The sequence below is a fragment of the Diplodia corticola genome (genome assembly GCF_001883845.1).
Source record: "Diplodia corticola strain CBS 112549 chromosome Unknown scaffold10, whole genome shotgun sequence".
NCBI classification, from domain to species: domain Eukaryota; kingdom Fungi; phylum Ascomycota; class Dothideomycetes; order Botryosphaeriales; family Botryosphaeriaceae; genus Diplodia; species Diplodia corticola.
The window spans coordinates 424,729-443,083 of NW_017971489.1; the positions used below are offsets into that span (position 1 = coordinate 424,729).

An 18,355-nucleotide genomic window follows, 5' to 3' on the forward strand; every position below is an offset into this window, starting at 1 on the left:
ATGCGGGGGATGACGACGACGTTGACGATGATGACAACGCGCGGTTTGAGAGGAAGTGGTAAGCATTGATAGGTGTTGCCTTTTCCTTTCGTCGTCGTCGTTGGACGCACATCTTCTTGCTCTTGAGCTTGCTTGTGTCAGTTCCACGCGGGTATATCATGTTGGACGGCTTGGATTCTTTTCTGGCTCATGTACGTTTTTTGTCTCGTCTTTTTTCATAGCGTAGATATCCTTACTTATCTTCCCACGTGGGTTGTAAGCTCGTGGAGATTGGATTGAGGCAGGTCATGAGGCATTAGCCCGGGGAATACAACGTTTTTTTTTTTTTTTTGCGGTGTTCGAACATCCCTACAGAGAAGACATCCGCGATTGTCAACCCCTACACTGGTTGGTGGACGGGCAGCTGGTTGTCTGAGGTCAGCGTCAACAACTTCGCGGAATAGGACCAGCCGAGGGATTGTGGCGCTCAGGGCCAGCCCGCATGATCATCGTCGTGGTCGCGTCGTGCTCGTGTCCGTGTGTGGAAAGTTACACTCATGAAAAAGGAGAACGCTCTCAACCGTCCACCGTTGCGCTTCTCGTCGTCGTCGTCACAGGCTTTCTACTGGTGGTGGTGGTGGCAGTGGTAAAAAAAATAATAAAAAAAATATACGCGCCGCGGCGGACGTGCCCATAACGACCCACTCTCACCTCCTTTGACTTCGGCGGCAGCAGTGGCAGTAGTGGCAGCAGCCTCGATCACGCGGATAAGATTCTGTGGATCACTGGACTGTGGACGCGTGGGCAGGTGCTCATGGCTCTTATGCTAGGAAGAGTGGTACATTTTATAAAGGGTGATATCAATAGAACAGTCCTGTCGATATCGAAACTCAGCTTGATATCTGGTGCCTCAATCAGTTTCATGCACTGGGTTTGTCTCTTACGGTCGAGACGTGCAATAAGGGTATAAGAGGCGCAATACCTAAATATAATTTCAATCCTTTAAAGGAGCTGATCATCATTATCGACTAAACATAAACGGCATCATTTACCTGTGATAGTGAAAAGCCCATCCTGCATAGCCGGTAACCAACCGATTGTGAAAATTGCCAAAGTAGCGAAACTGGTAGTCGAGCGCAATATTCGGTCTTCCAAAAGGGAGGATATCAACGGAAAAGAAAAACGTATCGTGATCCCATAAAACCCACAGAAAAACCAAAAAGGCGATGATGGACGTATCTCATGCCGGTAGTCTCTCCACAAAAACAAAGAAGGAGGAAAGACACTCAAATAATGTCTACTACAAGCAACAAACTTCCCAAATGAAGAAGAATGATATAAAAAAAAAGCCACGACGAAAAAAACCACGCACAAATCTCCACCTCACACCGGACTACTCAACGTCTTCCTCAACATCAGCCCCACGCTCTCCCTCGACACGTCGTCTCCCCCCTCATCCTCCGCCTCCCTCGCCTTACTGATCCTCCGCAGCCGGACAGGTGATGGCAAAAACAACGCCCTCTTCCCCTTGCCCACCCACCTCACCACCGCCCTACTCACCCTCCGGCTCTTTGACCTAAAAAATCCTTCTTCTCGCTCGGATCGGATGTCGTCGTCGCAGCAGCAACACTCCCACCGCCGCCACCACCACCACCACCACCACCACCATCAGAAGTCGCCGGTGCCGCCGCCGCCGTCGTCGATGGCACCTTCTCCCTCTCCTCTCCCGGCGTCGGCACCTCCGGAATCTCCTCCATCTGCGGCACGCTCAGCCGCCGCGGCCTTGGCCCGCCCACCCTCATGACGCCATTCCCCGCATACCACCCGCCATTACCACCACCCCCACCAAAACCTCCTCCTCCACCACCTCCCATACCTCCCATACCTCCCATACCCCCTCCTACCCCACCAATACCACCCCCGCTATTCCCGCTCCCCCGCCGCCCCATGCCGCCGAAGGAGCCCGGACCGAAGGCGTTCTTCTGCTGCTGGAGGACGAGTTCGCGCTCGGCGTCTTCGGCCTGGGAGCGGAGGAGGACGGTGCCGGGGGTGACGGGTTCGGGGTCGTCGTCTTCGACGATGTAGATGCGGGGGAAGATGAGGAGGAGGGATTCGTCGGGGGGGACGGTGAGGGGGAGGGCGAGGTTGTGGTGGGGGTGGTGCTGGGGGAGGGTTTGATGGGGGGTGTGGGTGGTGGTGTTGCTGGTGTTGCCGTTGGTGGTGATGGTGGCGGTGTTGTTGTGGACGATTGGTGGGAGGGGCATGTTGGTGGGGCCCATGGTGGTGGGGGCGGGCATGGCCGGGGTGATGGCGGCGGAGGAGCCGGTGTTGGGGGTCTGCGGGGAGGCCTTTGCCGAGGACGGGGGGCTCTGCTGGGGGGTGTCGACTTTTGGCGGGGGTTGTTGTTGTTGCGGCGGCGGCGGCTTGTTGTTGGGGGCGGGGGGCAGGCCGGCGTTGGGATGGGCGTGCGGGTGGTGGTCGAACTGGAACTGGATGGGGCGCTCCCAGCCGTAGTCCTCGACCTGGAAGTCGGGCTCGAGGCGCAGGCGCAGGCGCTGGGCCTTCCACCAGATGTCGCGCGCGTCCTGGACGATCTGCTCGAGGCGGCCGCGGAAGCTCTCGACCTGCGAGGCGGGCAGCAGGTCGTGGATGTGGTGCATCAGCTCCTTGACGATGCGCGTCACCAGCTCGTCGGCGATCTCGGCCTGCTCGTCCTCGAAGGTGGCCAGGAAGATGCCGCGGGTGAAGGCCTCGCGCTTGCTGTTCTCGATGGCCTGGCGGATCAGGATCTCGCGCAGCCCGCTCTCCTCGTGCAGGATGTACGACGGCTGGAAGAGGTACTTGTCGATCAGCCGCGCGAGGATGGCCAGGATCACGGCGATGCGCATCGACTTGGCCGCCGGCGAGTTGGACTGCGGCAGCGGGATGCTGTGCGAGAAGTCCTGCGGCTTCTTGATCTCGCTCCACGCATAGCTGTTCTGCGGCCCCGTCAGCGTACGCCGCCCCGACACCTGAACAAAGCTCTATACTGACCACCAAGATCTCCTTGGGAAGATCCTTCCGGAAGTACGAAGAGATGAGATCATGGCACGAGCGCCACAGCTCATCGAGCAGCGATATCCTGCGCATGGCTCGTCAGCACTCCGAAACCAAAGACAAAACAAAAAACATACGAAGTCTCCCACTTCTCATCGCTCAACTCCTCCGCAAACGACTCCAGCTCCACCAACCTCTCCGTCGCATCCGCCAGATCCGCCTGCAACTCCTCATTCTCGCGATGGCACTGCATCAGCGACCCCCTCGCCTTCTTGGCCTCCTCCTCCGCCCTCTTCACCCTCGCCGCCAACTCCGCCATCTCCGCCGCCTTCCTCTCCGCCTCCTTCCTCGCCTGCTCCCCGCGCCTCTCCATCTCCCTCTTCACATCCGCGATGACCTTGGCCGCCTTCTCGCACTTCTCCCTCTCCTGCTCGAGCGCGGCGCGCGCCCGGCTCCCCTGCCGCACGAGCTCCTCGTCGCTCTTGTGCAGGCGCGCGATGTCCTCGCGCTGGCGGCGCGTCTCGGCCTCGAGCGCGCCCACCGCCGCCGCCAGCCTTTCGCCCTCGGCCCGGTGCCTCTCGTACTCCTTGTTGTACGTGTCGAGGAAGGCGGCGGCGATGCGGTCGCGCTCGCGCCGCTCCGCGTCCGCGTGCCGCTCGTGCTCGCGCCGCTGGTCGTCGAGCGCCGAGGAGAGAACCCGCAGCTCCCGCTCGCGGTCCGCGACGACCTTGCGCAGCCGCGGGACCTCGTCGATCAGCTCGGCGGTGCCGTGGAAGGTGCTGGAGGAGGTGAAGGCGCGGACGGCGTCGAAGAAGGCTTGGGCGGTGAGGGCCGAGTCGGAGAGGGAGGTGAGGGAGGGGTGGGGGTGGGGCTGGGGGGCGGCGGCGGCATTGTTGGTGGTGGTGGGGTTGGGGTTGGGGTTGGTGTTGCTGGTGCTGGTGGTGGTTGTGTTGACGACGTCGATGTTCTTGTCGGCGGGGTTGTTGCTGTTTCTGTTGGCGCTGCTGTTGCTGCTGATGCTGTTCCGGTTGTTGGCGGTGCCGTTCACGGCGGCGGCGCTGGGATCGACCCTCGTCGGGAGGGCCGCCGGGGGTGGGGCGGACATGGGAGGATGAGAGGAGGGTGCTGGGGAAGTGCCGGGCGACGGCGCATCATCTCATGTTCGTAATTTGTACAGAAGCGAGAGAGGTGGTTGGAAATGAGAGACTGGGAAAAAGGCGTTGCGAATGCAGCCGGGCGGGAGGGGTTTCTTCTATCTTCCCTGCGTACAGGGCGCCAAGGGAGGGTTGCATATGTACGTAGCTCCGAAGGACGGGCTGCTCTGGCTTGCTGCATGCAGGTGATTCGTTAAATCGTGCAGACGGACTCTGACATCGTCGATAGACCCCCATCTCAGCTTACCCACCCTTCGCCGCTTCTTCTAGAACTGAGGGGGTGCCGAATCAAGCCGAGAGCTGACGCTTTCGGGCTTCCGCGGCGGCGTATCAGGACGCCATGCTCGGCTGTCTTGACGTTGTGCTCCGTCAATGGCCGACGTCGGCTCCGGAGGCACTGTGGTGTTGACAGCGGATTGAGAGTCAATGGGCTCGTTGTCCCGAGTGTGATGAGCTGTTAATTAGAGAAGGCATCAATCACGTCACCCGGCTCCCGACACTGCTTCTGCTGCGGCTGCCAGCGTGTCCGCTGGCGCTTCCGACGGGCCACGTTCGACAGGTGCGGCTCTCGCTGCAGCGGCGGCACGACTGCCAGCGCAGACGAGGTCAAGCTTTGCGGGCTGGCGAGCCATCGATCCCGTTGGCGCCAAAACCGACAAGGGACAATGTTCACGCGCCGTTCCAGACGTGGCGGGTCGCCATTCGGCTAACTGCTGCACCATGGCTGCTCGCGAGCATCCAATCAGCGCCGTCTGCCTGCCGGCAGCGCCATGTGGTGGAGCTACGTGGCGAGCGGCGCGTAATGCTACACAGTAAAGACGCATGGGGAGATTGACGAGTGACGTGCGTGTGGAGGCGGCTCTGCGGCTTGGCCGTTGCTCTCGCCCTCAGCCCGAGGGATTTGCGCCCACCCCTGCCGTTGACCAACAGGGATATCATGTCACTGCCCATGCTTAGCATCGACGACTACACAGATGTTGGAGTCATCCGAACCGTTATGCCATTACCTATCGACAGTCGCTTTTGTCATGCAGTATAATGCTTGAATTCACTGCCCCATGGACATCATTCCCATAAAAACGCCCCATCCCCACCATTCGACCCGACGCTTCACTCGGAACCCTAAAGGAAAGTCTCCCAAACTAACCTCCTCACAAGAAAGCAGATTCCGTCTAGACCGGCTGCAGTCCCGTGCCCATCACCATGTCCGCAAACTCCCTCATGGCTCGCTCGTCCAGCTCGTCCAGCTCGTCCAGCTCGTCCAGCTCGTCCGTCTCATCATTCTCGTCCTCATCAGTCTCGTCCATCTCTGGCTCAAATTCTTCCCCGCCCGGGCCGGATACGGTGATGACAGGGATATCAATCGCCGTCGAGTCTTCACCTGAGGCCGACGAAGAGCTGTCCGAGTCATCGGCTCCATCCTCTACCGGCCCATGCGGATGACGCCGGCCGCGATCAGCTTCTGGACGTTCGCGCGCACTTGCGGGTTCTTCATGTGCTCCTGCAGAGCCGCCGGATCGCCCTTGGCCTGCTGGAGGATGCTCTGCATGATGGGGTCTTGCAGAATCGCCACGATCTGTCCACTGTTAGAATTGAAGCAACACGTGACACCAAGGGTCAGCCTTCACTCACATCAGGGTCCCTCTGGATACGCTCCATCGTCTGCTCCTCGGTCTCGCCTTCCCGTGCCGAGAACTGCGCCTGGATCGACTTCTGCTGCGCCTGCTCGATTTCACGAGCATTCTTGCCGTCATCGTGCCCGGCCGCCTCGGTGAGCACATCCAGCGCCTTGTTGTACTCGCGCATGGCCTGGAGAGCCTGGGCCTTGCGGAGGTACGCACGGATGAACTTCTCGTCGCGCTTGATGGCCTCGTCGCAATCCTGAACCGCCGAGGGGAAGGCCAGGAGCTTGATGTAGCAGGCGGCGCGGTTGCTGTAACCGCGAGCATCCTCGGGCGCCCGCTTGATCATCTCCGTGTAAGCCTCGACCGCAGCGGCCCAGTCTGCGTTCTTGAACTTCTCGTTGCCGAGCTCGCGAGCCTCCTCGGCCTTCTGGGGGTCGATGTAGGCCTCCTTCTCGGCCTTGATCTTGGTCTTCTCGACCGCACGAAGCTTGGTGAGAATGTCGGGGGTGCGGTGCTCGGTGAGGGACCTCTGGTAGTTGTCAATGGCCTTGGCATAATCGCCCTTCTTCTCGTACGAGGTACCAATGCGGCCGAACGCCTTGGCGATCAGCTTGAAGTCAGCGAGGACCTCACGGCCATGGTCGACGGCCTTCTGGCACGCCTCGATGGCGCCGTCGTAATCACCCTTCTCGAATTTGGCGGCACCCAGGTTGGTGAGGTAGGTAATGTCCTGGTACGTGTCCCACGCCTTCGTGTAGTGCTCGATGGCCTCATCGAACTGCCTCTTCTTGTAGAACTGAGTACCAAGAGCCTTCTCCTCGTCGGCCTTCGCCTTGAGCTCCTTCTTCTTCTGGGCCTCCTCGTCTTCGGGTTCGGGTTCAGGCTCGGGCTCGGGAGCCTTCTTGGGCTCCTCGGCGGGCCTGGCATCAGGCATGGGCACGTCCTCCTCGGCCTCGGCGGGCTTGGGGGCCTCTTGGGCGCCCTCGGGCGGCTGGCCGAACGACATGTCGATGCCGAGCAGCACGCTCATGACCTGGAGGAAGCGCGGGTCGCGCATCTCCATGCCGACGCTCTGGGGGTTCTGCTTTATGCGCTGGAGCTTCTGCATGAACTCGGCATCGGCCAGCAGGTTTGCCGTCTTGGGGTTCGAGGCAAGCTTCTGGATGAGCTGGGGGTCGTTGAACATGTCGGCCAGGCCGCCGCTGGGGTCGGCGCCGTCGCGGCTTGCCTCGGCCTGGATGGCGCGCTGGACAGCGTCGAGGCCGGACTTGGCCTGAGCATTGGCGGGGTCGAGCTTGACAGCCTCTTCGTACGAGTCGACGGCAGTGACTGCATGGGCGAATCAGTAACGGCTTCGGCAGAGAGAGCAAGCGGGGTGGGATGAGCACATACCGAGGTCGCCCTTGCCGTGCAAGGCTGCGCCTTTGCGGGCCCAGCCCTTGCTCCAGTCAGGCTTGATCTCGGTCGTCTTCTCGGCGTCCTTGAGGGCATTGTCGAAGTCCCTCAGCGAGGCGTAGCATGCGGAGCGGTTGGAGTAGAGCACATGGTTGGAGGGGTCGACTTCAATAGCCTGGGAGAACTTTTCGCTTCGGGAAGTCAGCTGCGGTGCGTTTTGGCGGCGGGAACGAGGCGCACTCACATAGCTTCGGGAAACTGCTTGGCGGAGAAGAGCTTGTTGCCTTCGGCCTTCAGTGCGTCGGCCATGGTGGGCGCAGAGCGTGCGATGCGTCTCGAAGGGTGTTTGGGTATCTCGGCGGTGGCGGTGGTGATGGAGGAGTGGAGGACGAAGGTGACGCGCAGCGCAATGAAGCTCTGGAGTTTAAGGCGCGGCGATCAACCTGGAATTTGCTAGAACCCTCCGCCCCGCCCCGCCCCACGCGACTCATTGGTCTCGCCCCATCAAGTCTCGCCCCTCGTCTCGCCCAAACTGCCAGACTCATCGGCCACGACTTTACCGCCGATACCTGCCTGCACCTCAGCCTTGCGCAACGACGTCGCTCACCTGGCCGGACAAGCTCCAGGCAGCACCTCACCTACAGAACAGGACCTAACCCACCGCAATTCCAAGGCTGCACATGACGGCTGTTACCTGACCTCTCGGTCCAGTCGCACCCATGATAACCCGTTGGAGCTGCGAAGCTTGTCTCTGAGGCTACCAGATCTTGCTGCACACTATCTGGCAAAAAAAGGGCAGCTGAATGACGCGAAAACAATTCGATTCGGTCTGTCATGACGGCGGCTGAGTAGGCTGTTCAGATCAAAACAGGCGCACGAGACGGTTGGGCGATTTGCTGAGCTCTAGCTGCTCCTCTCTGAGACATGCCGCATGCGCCATAGTCGGTCGCGTTTTGTGCTTTGTGAGGCTCACTTCTTTCTCTGAGTGACTTTTTACATAGATTATCTAGACAAGCAAGATTTTATGATGCGAGAGGTAGCTATGGAATTTCCAGAGACAGCTGTGGTGCACCATCATATTGTCCGAGTGTAAGCAAGTCTGAAAGATTAGTCTATGCTGGTGTGGGCAAGGGCATATGCAGCCGCAGAATGACTGAGAGTCGAAATGTGGTGAGTGTAGAATGACCACGTTTCTGTGCGAATAGTGAGTTGGTGGCGTGGCGGAAGTGGTAGATAAGTGAGGTTGCTGGGTGGACGGACGGCCGGTGGCGGACGCCTCGCGACCTCAACACCATGCCAGATAAATCGTTAATGTGACATTGGTGAGCCAGTAACTCCGCAAGGAAGTGCAAGCAAGTTCGCCGTAGGAAGAAAAAAAATAAAACACCATGGGGGTGGTGAAAAAAGCAAAACTGAAGCTGATGCACCACCCCGGGATTGAACCCTGGGACTGGCGCAACACCGCACGGCCGGGCCAACTACGCCACTTGGACGTGTTGGCGCAAGCTACATGGGCAAGGCCCCGAAGGACTCCCTAAGCTGGCCGTACGGCACCGGTAAACCGGACCGCTGCAGAAAGGTGACACGGGGGACCACCACCTTTTTTGGGTATCCATGACGCTCTAATCCCCGAGCGTTGCCTAGGAGTCATGGGCGGGTAAACCAGTTAGCCACGTAACCTTTATCGGCTGGATGGGAGAAAAAGTGGCGGATTCAACTTATAAACCCCCCAAAAATAATCAGAGATCCCCGTGAATATGCTGCCACTGAGCGGAGATATTCCGAGCATCTCTACGCTAGACACTTGCTTAGCTGTTTCTCACACTACATCTTCCTTGTCCGTTCTGAATAATGACGAATGCTCAGTTGGTTCACGTCAAGAAGCTGGACCCCGTCACAGATCATCCGTTCGTCATCGACCATCCGCTGGCTCATTCTTTGGGTCCTGTGGAAAAAAAAAAAACCAGGGTCCACACTCCTACCACGGTATTGCTCGAGGAGAAGAGACCCCGAATCCGCTACCAGACGATTGCAGTTCCCATCAGAAATACAAAAAGAGCCTTCTTCCGCACGATGCTCTCTCGAGCATCCACAACGCAAAGTACCACCTTTCCGAAAACCCAACATCTCAAAATGACCACCCTCACACTCCAAGCCCTTGCGACCGCATATTCGAAACTCTCCCGCAAGTGTCGCTCAAAGCGAGAACGCAGAGTCCATCCCACAGCGACCAAGACCTCAACCTCCCTTCCCGTCGACGCCACGACACCACCACCACGACCACCAGTTCCCCTCATCATCATCACCGCCCCGTCAACCAACAGCCTCGCCTCCACGAATCCCACCCTCCCCACCGCCTCTAGCCACAACATCACCCGCAACCGCACCACCACCACCCCATCCGACCGCCCCCGCTGGCCTGCCTGCACCAAAACCGACCCCCCCTCCCCCTCCCCCTCCCACGCGCAACCCAACCCATCCCACCACAGCACCCGCTCGCAACGCGCGGCCCAACCCACCAAAGGCCGCGACGCGCTCAGCCGCAGCAACACCGCCGACACCACCACCAACAACGACAACAACAACATCTCACGCTCTCAGCAAACGAGAAACAACGCCACCACACCGCAGCGCGATTCCGCCGCCGCCGCCGCCGCCGCACGTCTGACACACGAACAAAACGCGCTGGAAGCGGCAGGAGCAGATCTGAGGCAGCGGCGACGACTGCGGCGGTGTCGGAAGCAGGCGGAGGAGGAGGAAAGGTGGTGGAGGTGGTGGAGGTGCGGTAGTGGGAAGAGCCGGCGGCTGAGGGAGCTGAAAAGACTGCGTGAGGAGGAGATGGAGGAGGATGAGGAGAGGAGCTATGTGAGGCGCTGGCTGGAGGTGGTGGATGGTGGTGGCGGGCACGGGGAGCGGCAGCGGCAGCGGCGACCGGAGATGGGTGGGAGGCACGTGTCGTCTGGGAGCTTGCCGGGTCGGGAGGGTAGTTTTGGTAGCGAGATGGATGACCGGTGGGCGCACCATCGGCGGTTTGCTGAGCGGATGGGGCGGATTCGGATTTTCGGCGGCGCGGGAGGAGTGTGATGGTATACGAGGCTAGCGTCTGGAGGCGCTGTCCATGGGAGCATGAAGAGATTGGGTGGAGAAGGCCTGCGTGTGATATTTTCGAGCTCTTTTCGTATCTTCTTTATCTATACTTGCAAACTCCATCTAACTAAGCGCCAGCATGTCTACATGATGCCAAGCTTCCCAAATGCCTCGATCACGTCCTTGTCCACATTAACTAACCACTCGTCTCTGAACTTATCCTGGCCGCCGCATGCGGTAATGGCTTGGTGAAGGTGGTCGCGGATGAATGGCATGATGTTGACGATGTGGACAGGATCGGTATAGATGAGGTCGCGGCGGCGAACATCATCGGGTGCTTCCGGGGTCCCTGGTGGCGGCTCCTCGCGTTGCCAGACCAGACAGCTGAAGACGTTGTTAGCTTTGCATTATCTTTTCGACTGTAATCGAGAACTGCACTTACTCGACATTTGGATCTGCATTGCCATCTGTCAGTTCAATGACGATGTCGGTCCACATCGTCATCAAGTCTTGCAACTTGATGAGTATCCATTCCCTGCCCGTCTCAAGCAGTTTCGTGAGTGCCAAGCACATCAGTTTCTTGCTGACTGGTGCCGCGATATTGTCCAGGTGGTCGAACCATTCCTCTAGTAGCCACTTCATGCGCACGTCGAGCGCTTCGGCGGCATCCTGCATACCATCGGCCGAGGTACGGGTTTGTGCGGCTTCGATGGCGCCGAGGAGCACGCGATTAGAGGCGAGGCCGATGCGGGCAATCACTGTCCAATAGTCGGTCTCGACAATTCCATCAACAGCAGCAGCACTGATGAGGAGTCAGCTTTTTGGGAGTGACGACATTACTTCGACCGTCTACTTACCGAGCGTTAGGACCGGTCTTCGTATGAGCCTCCCAGGCTCCCTTGAGCCCATCCAAGAGACCAGTGAAGAACTCAGTCCGGATCATGTCGGCCGTCAGAATCTCTACGGCAGCCTCCCCGCCGAGAAGGTCTGCGGCACGTACGTAGACCTCCACGAGGTGGGTGACAAGTCCGTTAGCTTCTGGCCGTAGCTCTCCCAGAAGTGATGCTGGAATACAGGTCAGCGGTTCGAAGACAGTTGATATGGTGCCACAGAACAGATACTCACCAAGAGACTTCAAAAGCGATGTGCGAAGGTGATCAGAGCACATCTCATTTGGCGCTAGAAGTAAGTACACTTCGGCAATCTCAAGTGTTTTCCGGAGGCTTTCACTACCGAGCTCAAGCGTGGGGATGAGGTAAGGTGCAAGCGAGAGGACCTCTGGGGAAGCTGGTGCAGGTGTTTGGATGAGCACTGCATGCCACAGATCGAGGGCGTCTTCCAGAAGGTAGACCTGTGTGTCCGAGCCGGGCTCGAGGGTGTTTTTGATGATGGGAATGACCATGGAGTGCAGAGGGACCGACTCTGCCTTCATAGCGTGGATGAGGCGGGCCAGAATCGTGAGAATTGCCTGCTTCATAAGATGCTCCTCGCCAGACTGCTCCCAAAGAGGCGGCAGCAAAGAGACGATGCTATTTGCGTATGGCGTGATCTAGACAGTAAGCCTGGGGCCTGAAACTGTAATTTGGGAAACTTACATGATGCTCAAGGCGCTCGACCACAACGCTGATGGTATTCAGAAGCGCCATTTTCGTCTCGCTCAGCTCGACCTCGCCAATGAGAGCCATCAAACGGTCCAACACATTCGAGGCATGTGGCATGAAGCCCTCAACCTTGAAGTCCCAGTCGTCGGCAATGTTCTTGAATTGCCGTCCGGCCGTAACACGGACAACATGATCATTCAATGGATCCTCTTTGTTCAAGAGATGATCGAAAATCTGGTAAACGAGGGGTCGAGTCTCATCAGACACTTTGATTGTGATCCACTGGCCAAGCAAGATCGCTATCCGACGGCGCAGCAGATTGTAACCAGGCTTTTGCTTCTGAACCTCCTGTACCAACGTCGATCTGATGAAACCGTCGAAGTCGAGCTCGTGATGAAGAACAGGAGCCGCCAAGCCGACAGCAGTGTAAACCGAGTCCTTGAAAAGTATGTTCTCGTTGTCTGGGGAAGCCACAGAATAGAAGACCTGGAGAAGCGGTGTGACGAGAGTCTTGAAGTTTATGGCCAAATCAAGGAAGAGTCTTTCGGCGCAAGACCGTATCGAATACTCGATATCATCGCCTTCCATGTCTTCTCGTCTCTCCCACTCATCCGGTTCCTCTTCCCACTGACGGAGATCACTTGGCCGAAGGACGAAGTAGCGCGTCACCACAGTCTCCATCATTTCGCGCACGAAATCTTCACCCAGAAATTCCTGCTTCACTAGCTGGGTTGCTTCGGCTTTCTGCGCATAGAGGTAAGTTTGAATATGCTTATCGGCACGAAGTTTTGACTCACCTCCTGTTTCTCTTGCTCATGGCGGTACTTGAAGGTTTGTGCTGGATTGAACACCATCCTCAGACATGCCCGTATCAGCAATAAGCCTTTCAGGCAAAGACGCTCCATGATGGATTTCTCATCGTCATCTGCGTCGCCATCAGTACCGATGTTCCCGTGCACGGAGGCTTGCTTGGTGCCGAAGTTCTGGCCAAATTTGACGATGAGTCCCCAATACGCCTTTGTAATGTTTATGGAGTCGGGCAGCAGAACGTAGGCGGCAGGGTGGGTTTTGGACATTTCCAGATGCAACTTAGCAAGTTGCAGGAGGTGCTTTTCAACCAAGTCTTTCACGGGAGACGACAGTGTGGACGGTTCTTGAGATGTGATTGCGAGGAAGTCTCCCAGCTGATTCCGGACAATGCCCCAGAATTGCTGAACGTCAGAATCGCGGTTGGGAAACTCGAATCCGGAAACCACGACTCGGCGCAGGACTTTGATGGCAAGCAGACTTTGCTCGATGCTCTCCAGCGCACCACCTTCATCGTCACCACCATGCTGCAGGAAAGCCAGCCATCTCTGGGCCTTGTCCATATAAATGTGGCCAAGAACGCGGAAGACTTCGGGGGAGATGGACAGCAGGTTGGAGCGGAGTCTTGTGATGCGACCGGTGGCCAACTCCTTGATGATGTGAAGCAGGATCAGAAGGGTACGCGGCAAATACAGACTATTGGCGCCCGGAGACGTCGACTGGCGGAGGAGATTGATGACTTGGTTGATGACATCTGGCCAGTCATGTGGAAACTCGAATCTGACGATCTTGGCGATGACCAGGGCATTTTGCAATGCAAGCCTCTGGTCGGCCTCGTTCACTCCACTTTCCAGCAACCTTGATCGGATGACGGTCTTGTCCTCCTTACTGACCGCACTGCAACATGTCAGTATTCCAGGCGCCTGGGCAGAGGGCGAGACTTACTTCGTGGCGGTCTTCCTCCAGTACTTTTCGATGCCGTTCTTCAGCTGAATGATGGCGAGATAGCGGATCTCTACTGGCAGGGATTTGTCGATGAAGGCAGCCTACTCGGGTATCAGCCACGCCACGTGCGAAGCAGCCAGGCCCCTGTCGGGTCCATGGGTATATCGGGAAGCTAGCGCCAAGAGGGAGCATCCGGAAGCGGGCGTCGGGAATGATGGCGGGGCCAGCGTGGCGACAGGGCATGCACATACTTGGAGCAGCGGGTAGAAGCCTTTCTCCGTCTCCCATTTCTGCAATTGTTTTGTGCCAGTCTGGATCTGGTGCGGATCGCTCGATGCGGCAGAGCGGAGCACGTGAAAAAGAAGCCCCTCGGTGAGCGGATTTGCTTCGGCGGGGAGCTCGAGGGCGCCGTGGACGTCCATTGCGGGCGATTTGGCGGTCAGCGGACGTCAGCGCAATGCAGGCTCAGCGGTTGGTATTGAAATCTATCTGGCGGCGAAGTCCGGCCACGGGGTGGTGGTGGTCGTCGTCAAACAGGCAGTCCACGCGCCAGCACGCGCTCAGCGAAAGAAAGTCGCGCCCCGCGACCCCACCTAGCCGCTCTGGGACTAGCGCCACAGGACACCCGATGTCGCCGCACCACGCATGCTGCTGTCACTCATCAGCTCGCTCAACACCACACAGCGCCCGGCCGCCTCCGAGAATTAGGTATTATTGATCTTTGCTCTGTGCTAACGATAATGGCCTCTTCCGCCCGAGAGGGGCTGGCTGCCCAATCCGACCAAATCCAATAGCAATCACGAGCGTCGCTTATTGCACGGACGACGGCCGTTCTGGAAGCAGAATTCGGAACCCGAAGTGCCAAAAGCTCGACACTTATCCTCAGGGGGACGCATGTCGGGTACATTAGGAGGTGGCTGAGAGACAACGCCCTGCTGCTCCAAGGGATGCGCCCACGCCCGCCACCTATCGGGGTCGTGCTATAGGCGGAGCAGCCGCCGACTCGGGCGGCGGGCGGCGGGCGGCGGGCGACGCACCCTGCGGCTGCCCGGCTGGGGAATGGCACGTTTGCACAGCATACCGCTTGGAGAGCCGCTCGGAAACAAGGTTTACCAGCGGATTTTTTGATGGCAGCACCCGTATGCGGCAGCGTTAGACGCAGATCTCCCGCGGAAGCCCTGGAGTCGCACAAGAGGCCCCACGTGCGGCCGCTGTCATCACAGGCACGAGTCACTGGCTGCGGTGTTGTGGCGCTGCTCATTTCCGAGCACCTGCTCCGCGCACGACAGGGTTGACGTGCCGACACGGCAGCTTCTCGAACAACTTTATCTCTGACAGAAGTTTTCCTCCGCCCACCGCGACACGGGCGCGGCGGGATGAATCAGGCAGCAGGGCCCGCGCGCAGACGAAGTTACTACGTGTTCCCCCCCAAAGCTTCCAGACGCGCTGCTTGCAGCCAGGGAGTACGAGCTGCAGCGTTAGTGTGGCGAAACGCCTCAGGCAGCCTGCGAGGGACGGCAGCCGCGTTGCTAGCGCCTCGTCCAGCCAGACGCCGCTAGGCGCAAGCCCGTAAGCCGGCGCCACTATCATGAACATTTTTCTGTTGGTCCCTGTCTCGCCTTGGTGCCGTCGCCGTCGCCGTCGCTGTGCCCGCGCCGCAACGTGCATACCGCCAGACCGCGCGTGTGCTCTGGGCGGGGGCAGCGCTGGCGCGACGACGCGTGCAGCAGGGCCGAATGGCCGGTGAGCTGGCGTGCAGCACGGCGGGCGGGCTTGAAGCATCTCAAGCGAAGATCATGGCAGCGCAATTCGCTGCGGGTGGAGCTCGCAGCCATCGCGCGCCCTGCGACTGGCTCTCCCGCGTCCCAAAATTAGCGTCCGCCGGCCGTGCCTGCCGTCGCGGCGTGGGCTCGTTGCTGGCGGGTCGTTGCCCGGCCGCCGTTCGCGGCTACCCATGGTGTGCGCCTCTACATGCACGGGCGCGCCTGGAGCTTTGGCCACTGCTCGAAGCTCTCCCCCTACCGCCCGCCGCGCGAGTACAATATCTGGCCAGCTGCCAACTTCCCCTCCGCTCTTCTCTGCATCTCCTCTTCTCTTCTTGCATCACCTTGACTCATCCTGCAGCGGAGGCCCGATCGTCACTGCGACTGCCCCGTCAATCCACTTCCAATCGCTCGCTCAAGTACGCCCCGCCCCCTCCTCCCCTCACTTCAACCTGCCGTCATTCCTCCTGAAACGCCGAGCTGACCTGTTCCGCCCGCAAACCCAGACTTTGACATTACCCTTCTCTTCACACCACGATCACAATGGCCTCCCGCATCAAGGACGCTCTTCCCTCCCACCTCAAGCCCAGCAGCGCTGAGGATGGCTTCGGCCGCCACCATGGCAAGACCCAGTCGCACATGGTAAGTCATCTGCACTCGCAAGCACCCCGACCAGCAGCGTGTCGGCGTTTTTGGGACTGTCCTCGCGCCCGCCTCGCTCAATGGAGTTCGGCAACGGCGGTAGATGGCCCTCGTTCGACGAGCTCTCGAGCAGGCCGCCGAGTGGCCTCACCACCGAAGCCCCTCAACACCATCTCCCCACGTCATCGATCTGCACCGTCCAGGAGCGGTGGCTCTCGCGACGAAGTTCTTCGGACATCGAGCGTCCGCCACGGTGGCCTCGACTGGAGACGGCGTGCGTCCGGACAACAGGCGCGGCAGAACGAGGCAGCATCTGATGGAAACTCCACGATGCATGCCTCTACTTAGCCGACGGGGCACTCAGCTTGTTTTGCGTGTTCACGAGCACCCCCTGGGCACGGATCGAGCACCGGGGCCCCACTTTTTACGTGGAAGTCCCCTGGAAACAGCCCCTATCCCTGCTGTTTTGGGCTCGCTGTCGATGGTTTAGTCCAGGATCATGCTGCCGTACTTCCCTGTCATTCTGTGCCGCTTCGGACGAGCATAGCTGCATCGATACCTCGGACCGTACACGCTGAATCGGGCACGCTGCTGGCACCATGTCGTCTGCTTATTTGTCTGAAGATGCTAATACTACTCACAAAAAGGCTTTCGAGAACACCTCGACCTCTGTCGCTGCCTCCCAGATGCGCAATGCCCTCAACAACCTCGCCGATACCGTCAAGGACCCCGCCGAGAAGCAGGTATGTCCAACACTATGCCACACAAGCGAGTAAGATAGTGACTTGGTTGGCAACAGCGGTTCGAGACGGAGATGGACAACTTCTTTGCCCTCTTCCGTCGCTACCTGAACGACAAGGCCAAGGGCAACGCGATCGAGTGGTCTCGCATCGCTCCCCCGAAGCCCGAGCAGGTTGTCACCTACTCTGACCTTCCCAACACCGAGTCCGTGGAGTTCCTCAAGAAGCTCGCCGTTGTCAAGCTCAACGGCGGTCTTGGTACCTCTATGGGTTGCGTTGGCCCCAAGTCCGTCATCGAAGTTCGTGACGGCATGTCCTTCCTTGACCTGTCCGTCCGCCAGATCGAGTACCTGAACAGGACTTACGATGTCAACGTTCCTTTCGTCCTCATGAACTCGTTCAACACGGATTCCGACACGGCCAACATCATCAAGAAGTACGAGGGCCACAACATCGACATCATGACCTTCAACCAGTCCAAGTACCCGCGTGTGCTCAAGGACTCTCTCCTCCCCGCCCCCAAGTCGGCCGACTCTCAGATCTCCGACTGGTACCCTCCGGGCCACGGTGACGTCTTCGAGTCGATGTACAACTCGGGCATCCTCGACAAGCTGATCGACCGCGGCATCGAGATCATCTTCTTGTCCAACGCCGACAACCTCGGCGCCGTCGTCGACCTGCGCATCCTGCAGCACATGGTTGAGACGGACGCGGAGTACATTATGGAGCTGACGGACAAGACCAAGGCCGATGTCAAGGGTGGTACCATCATCGACTACGAGGGCGAGGTCCGTCTTCTCGAAATCGCTCAGGTGCCCAAGGAGCACGTCAACGAGTTCAAGTCGATCAAGAAGTTCAAGTACTTCAACACCAACAACATCTGGCTCAACCTCAAGGCGGTCAAGCGTGTTGTTGAGAACAACGAGCTCGCCATGGAGATCATCCCCAACGGCAAGAGCATTCCCGCCGACAAGAAGGGCGAGGCCGACCTGTCGGTCCTCCAGCTCGAGACTGCGGTCGGTGCCGCCATCCGCCACTTCAACAACGCTCACGGTGTGAACGTTCCCAGGAGGCGCTTCCTGCCGGTCAAGACGTGCTCTGACCTCATGCTGGTCAAGTCGGACCTGTACACGCTGCAGCACGGCCAGCTGGTCATGGACCCCAACCGCTTCGGCCCTGCTCCCCTCATCAAGCTCGGCTCGGACTTCAAGAAGGTGTCGAGCTTCCAGTCCCGCATTCCTTCGATCCCCAAGATTGTCGAGCTTGACCACCTGACGATCACCGGTGCCGTCAACCTCGGCCGCGGCGTCACGCTGAAGGGCACCGTCATCATCGTGGCGACGGAGGGCCAGACGATCGACGTTCCTCCGGGATCGATCCTGGAGAACGTGGTTGTCCAGGGTAGCTTGCGTCTTCTGGAGCACTAGAGGCTGAGCGGTGTAAAAACTAACGGGGGATTGGGCCACGTAAAGTGGAATGAGAAACGCTGCATATGGCATGCAGACGGGAGTACATCACGGCGAATGCCTTTTTTTCACTTTAGTGCGAGTTTAATAGAAGCATGATGAACGGCAACTAAGC

At 58.9% G+C, this 18,355-nt stretch overlaps 5 protein-coding genes across 5 annotated transcripts; 2 read left to right on the top strand and 3 right to left on the bottom strand.

Annotated features, from left to right (window-relative positions):
- Window positions 1–1,535: 1,535 nt before the first annotated feature.
- On the bottom strand, window positions 1,536–4,120 carry BKCO1_10000129 (mei5 protein; the record flags this gene model as incomplete). The annotated part of the gene is made up of 3 exons (XM_020269310.1): window positions 1,536–2,957; window positions 3,013–3,100; window positions 3,153–4,120. The coding sequence occupies 3 exons, from the start codon at window positions 4,118–4,120 to the stop codon at window positions 1,536–1,538; spliced, it is 2,478 nt and encodes an 825-aa protein (XP_020132885.1).
- A 1,221-nt stretch (window positions 4,121–5,341) lies between these two features.
- On the bottom strand, window positions 5,342–7,498 carry BKCO1_10000130 (heat shock protein sti1; the record flags this gene model as incomplete). The annotated part of the gene is made up of 4 exons (XM_020269312.1): window positions 5,342–5,752; window positions 5,802–7,123; window positions 7,187–7,380; window positions 7,434–7,498. The coding sequence occupies 4 exons, from the start codon at window positions 7,496–7,498 to the stop codon at window positions 5,342–5,344; spliced, it is 1,992 nt and encodes a 663-aa protein (XP_020132971.1).
- Window positions 7,499–9,322: 1,824 nt separating this feature from the next.
- On the top strand, window positions 9,323–10,273 carry BKCO1_10000131 (uncharacterized protein; the record flags this gene model as incomplete). The annotated part of the gene is made up of 1 exon (XM_020269313.1): window positions 9,323–10,273. The coding sequence occupies one exon, from the start codon at window positions 9,323–9,325 to the stop codon at window positions 10,271–10,273; it is 951 nt and encodes a 316-aa protein (XP_020132970.1).
- Window positions 10,274–10,419: 146 nt separating this feature from the next.
- BKCO1_10000132 (importin 11) lies at window positions 10,420–14,051 on the bottom strand (the record flags this gene model as incomplete). The annotated part of the gene is made up of 8 exons (XM_020269314.1): window positions 10,420–10,660; window positions 10,719–11,078; window positions 11,134–11,341; window positions 11,402–11,825; window positions 11,872–12,621; window positions 12,675–13,581; window positions 13,630–13,730; window positions 13,881–14,051. 8 exons carry the CDS (start codon window positions 14,049–14,051, stop codon window positions 10,420–10,422), a joined length of 3,162 nt encoding a protein of 1,053 aa, XP_020132969.1.
- Window positions 14,052–15,935: 1,884 nt separating this feature from the next.
- Window positions 15,936–18,201, top strand: BKCO1_10000133 (utp-glucose-1-phosphate uridylyltransferase; the record flags this gene model as incomplete). Its single annotated transcript, XM_020269315.1, has 3 exons — window positions 15,936–16,034; window positions 16,682–16,777; window positions 16,834–18,201. The coding sequence occupies 3 exons, from the start codon at window positions 15,936–15,938 to the stop codon at window positions 18,199–18,201; spliced, it is 1,563 nt and encodes a 520-aa protein (XP_020132968.1).
- Window positions 18,202–18,355: the final 154 nt, after the last annotated feature.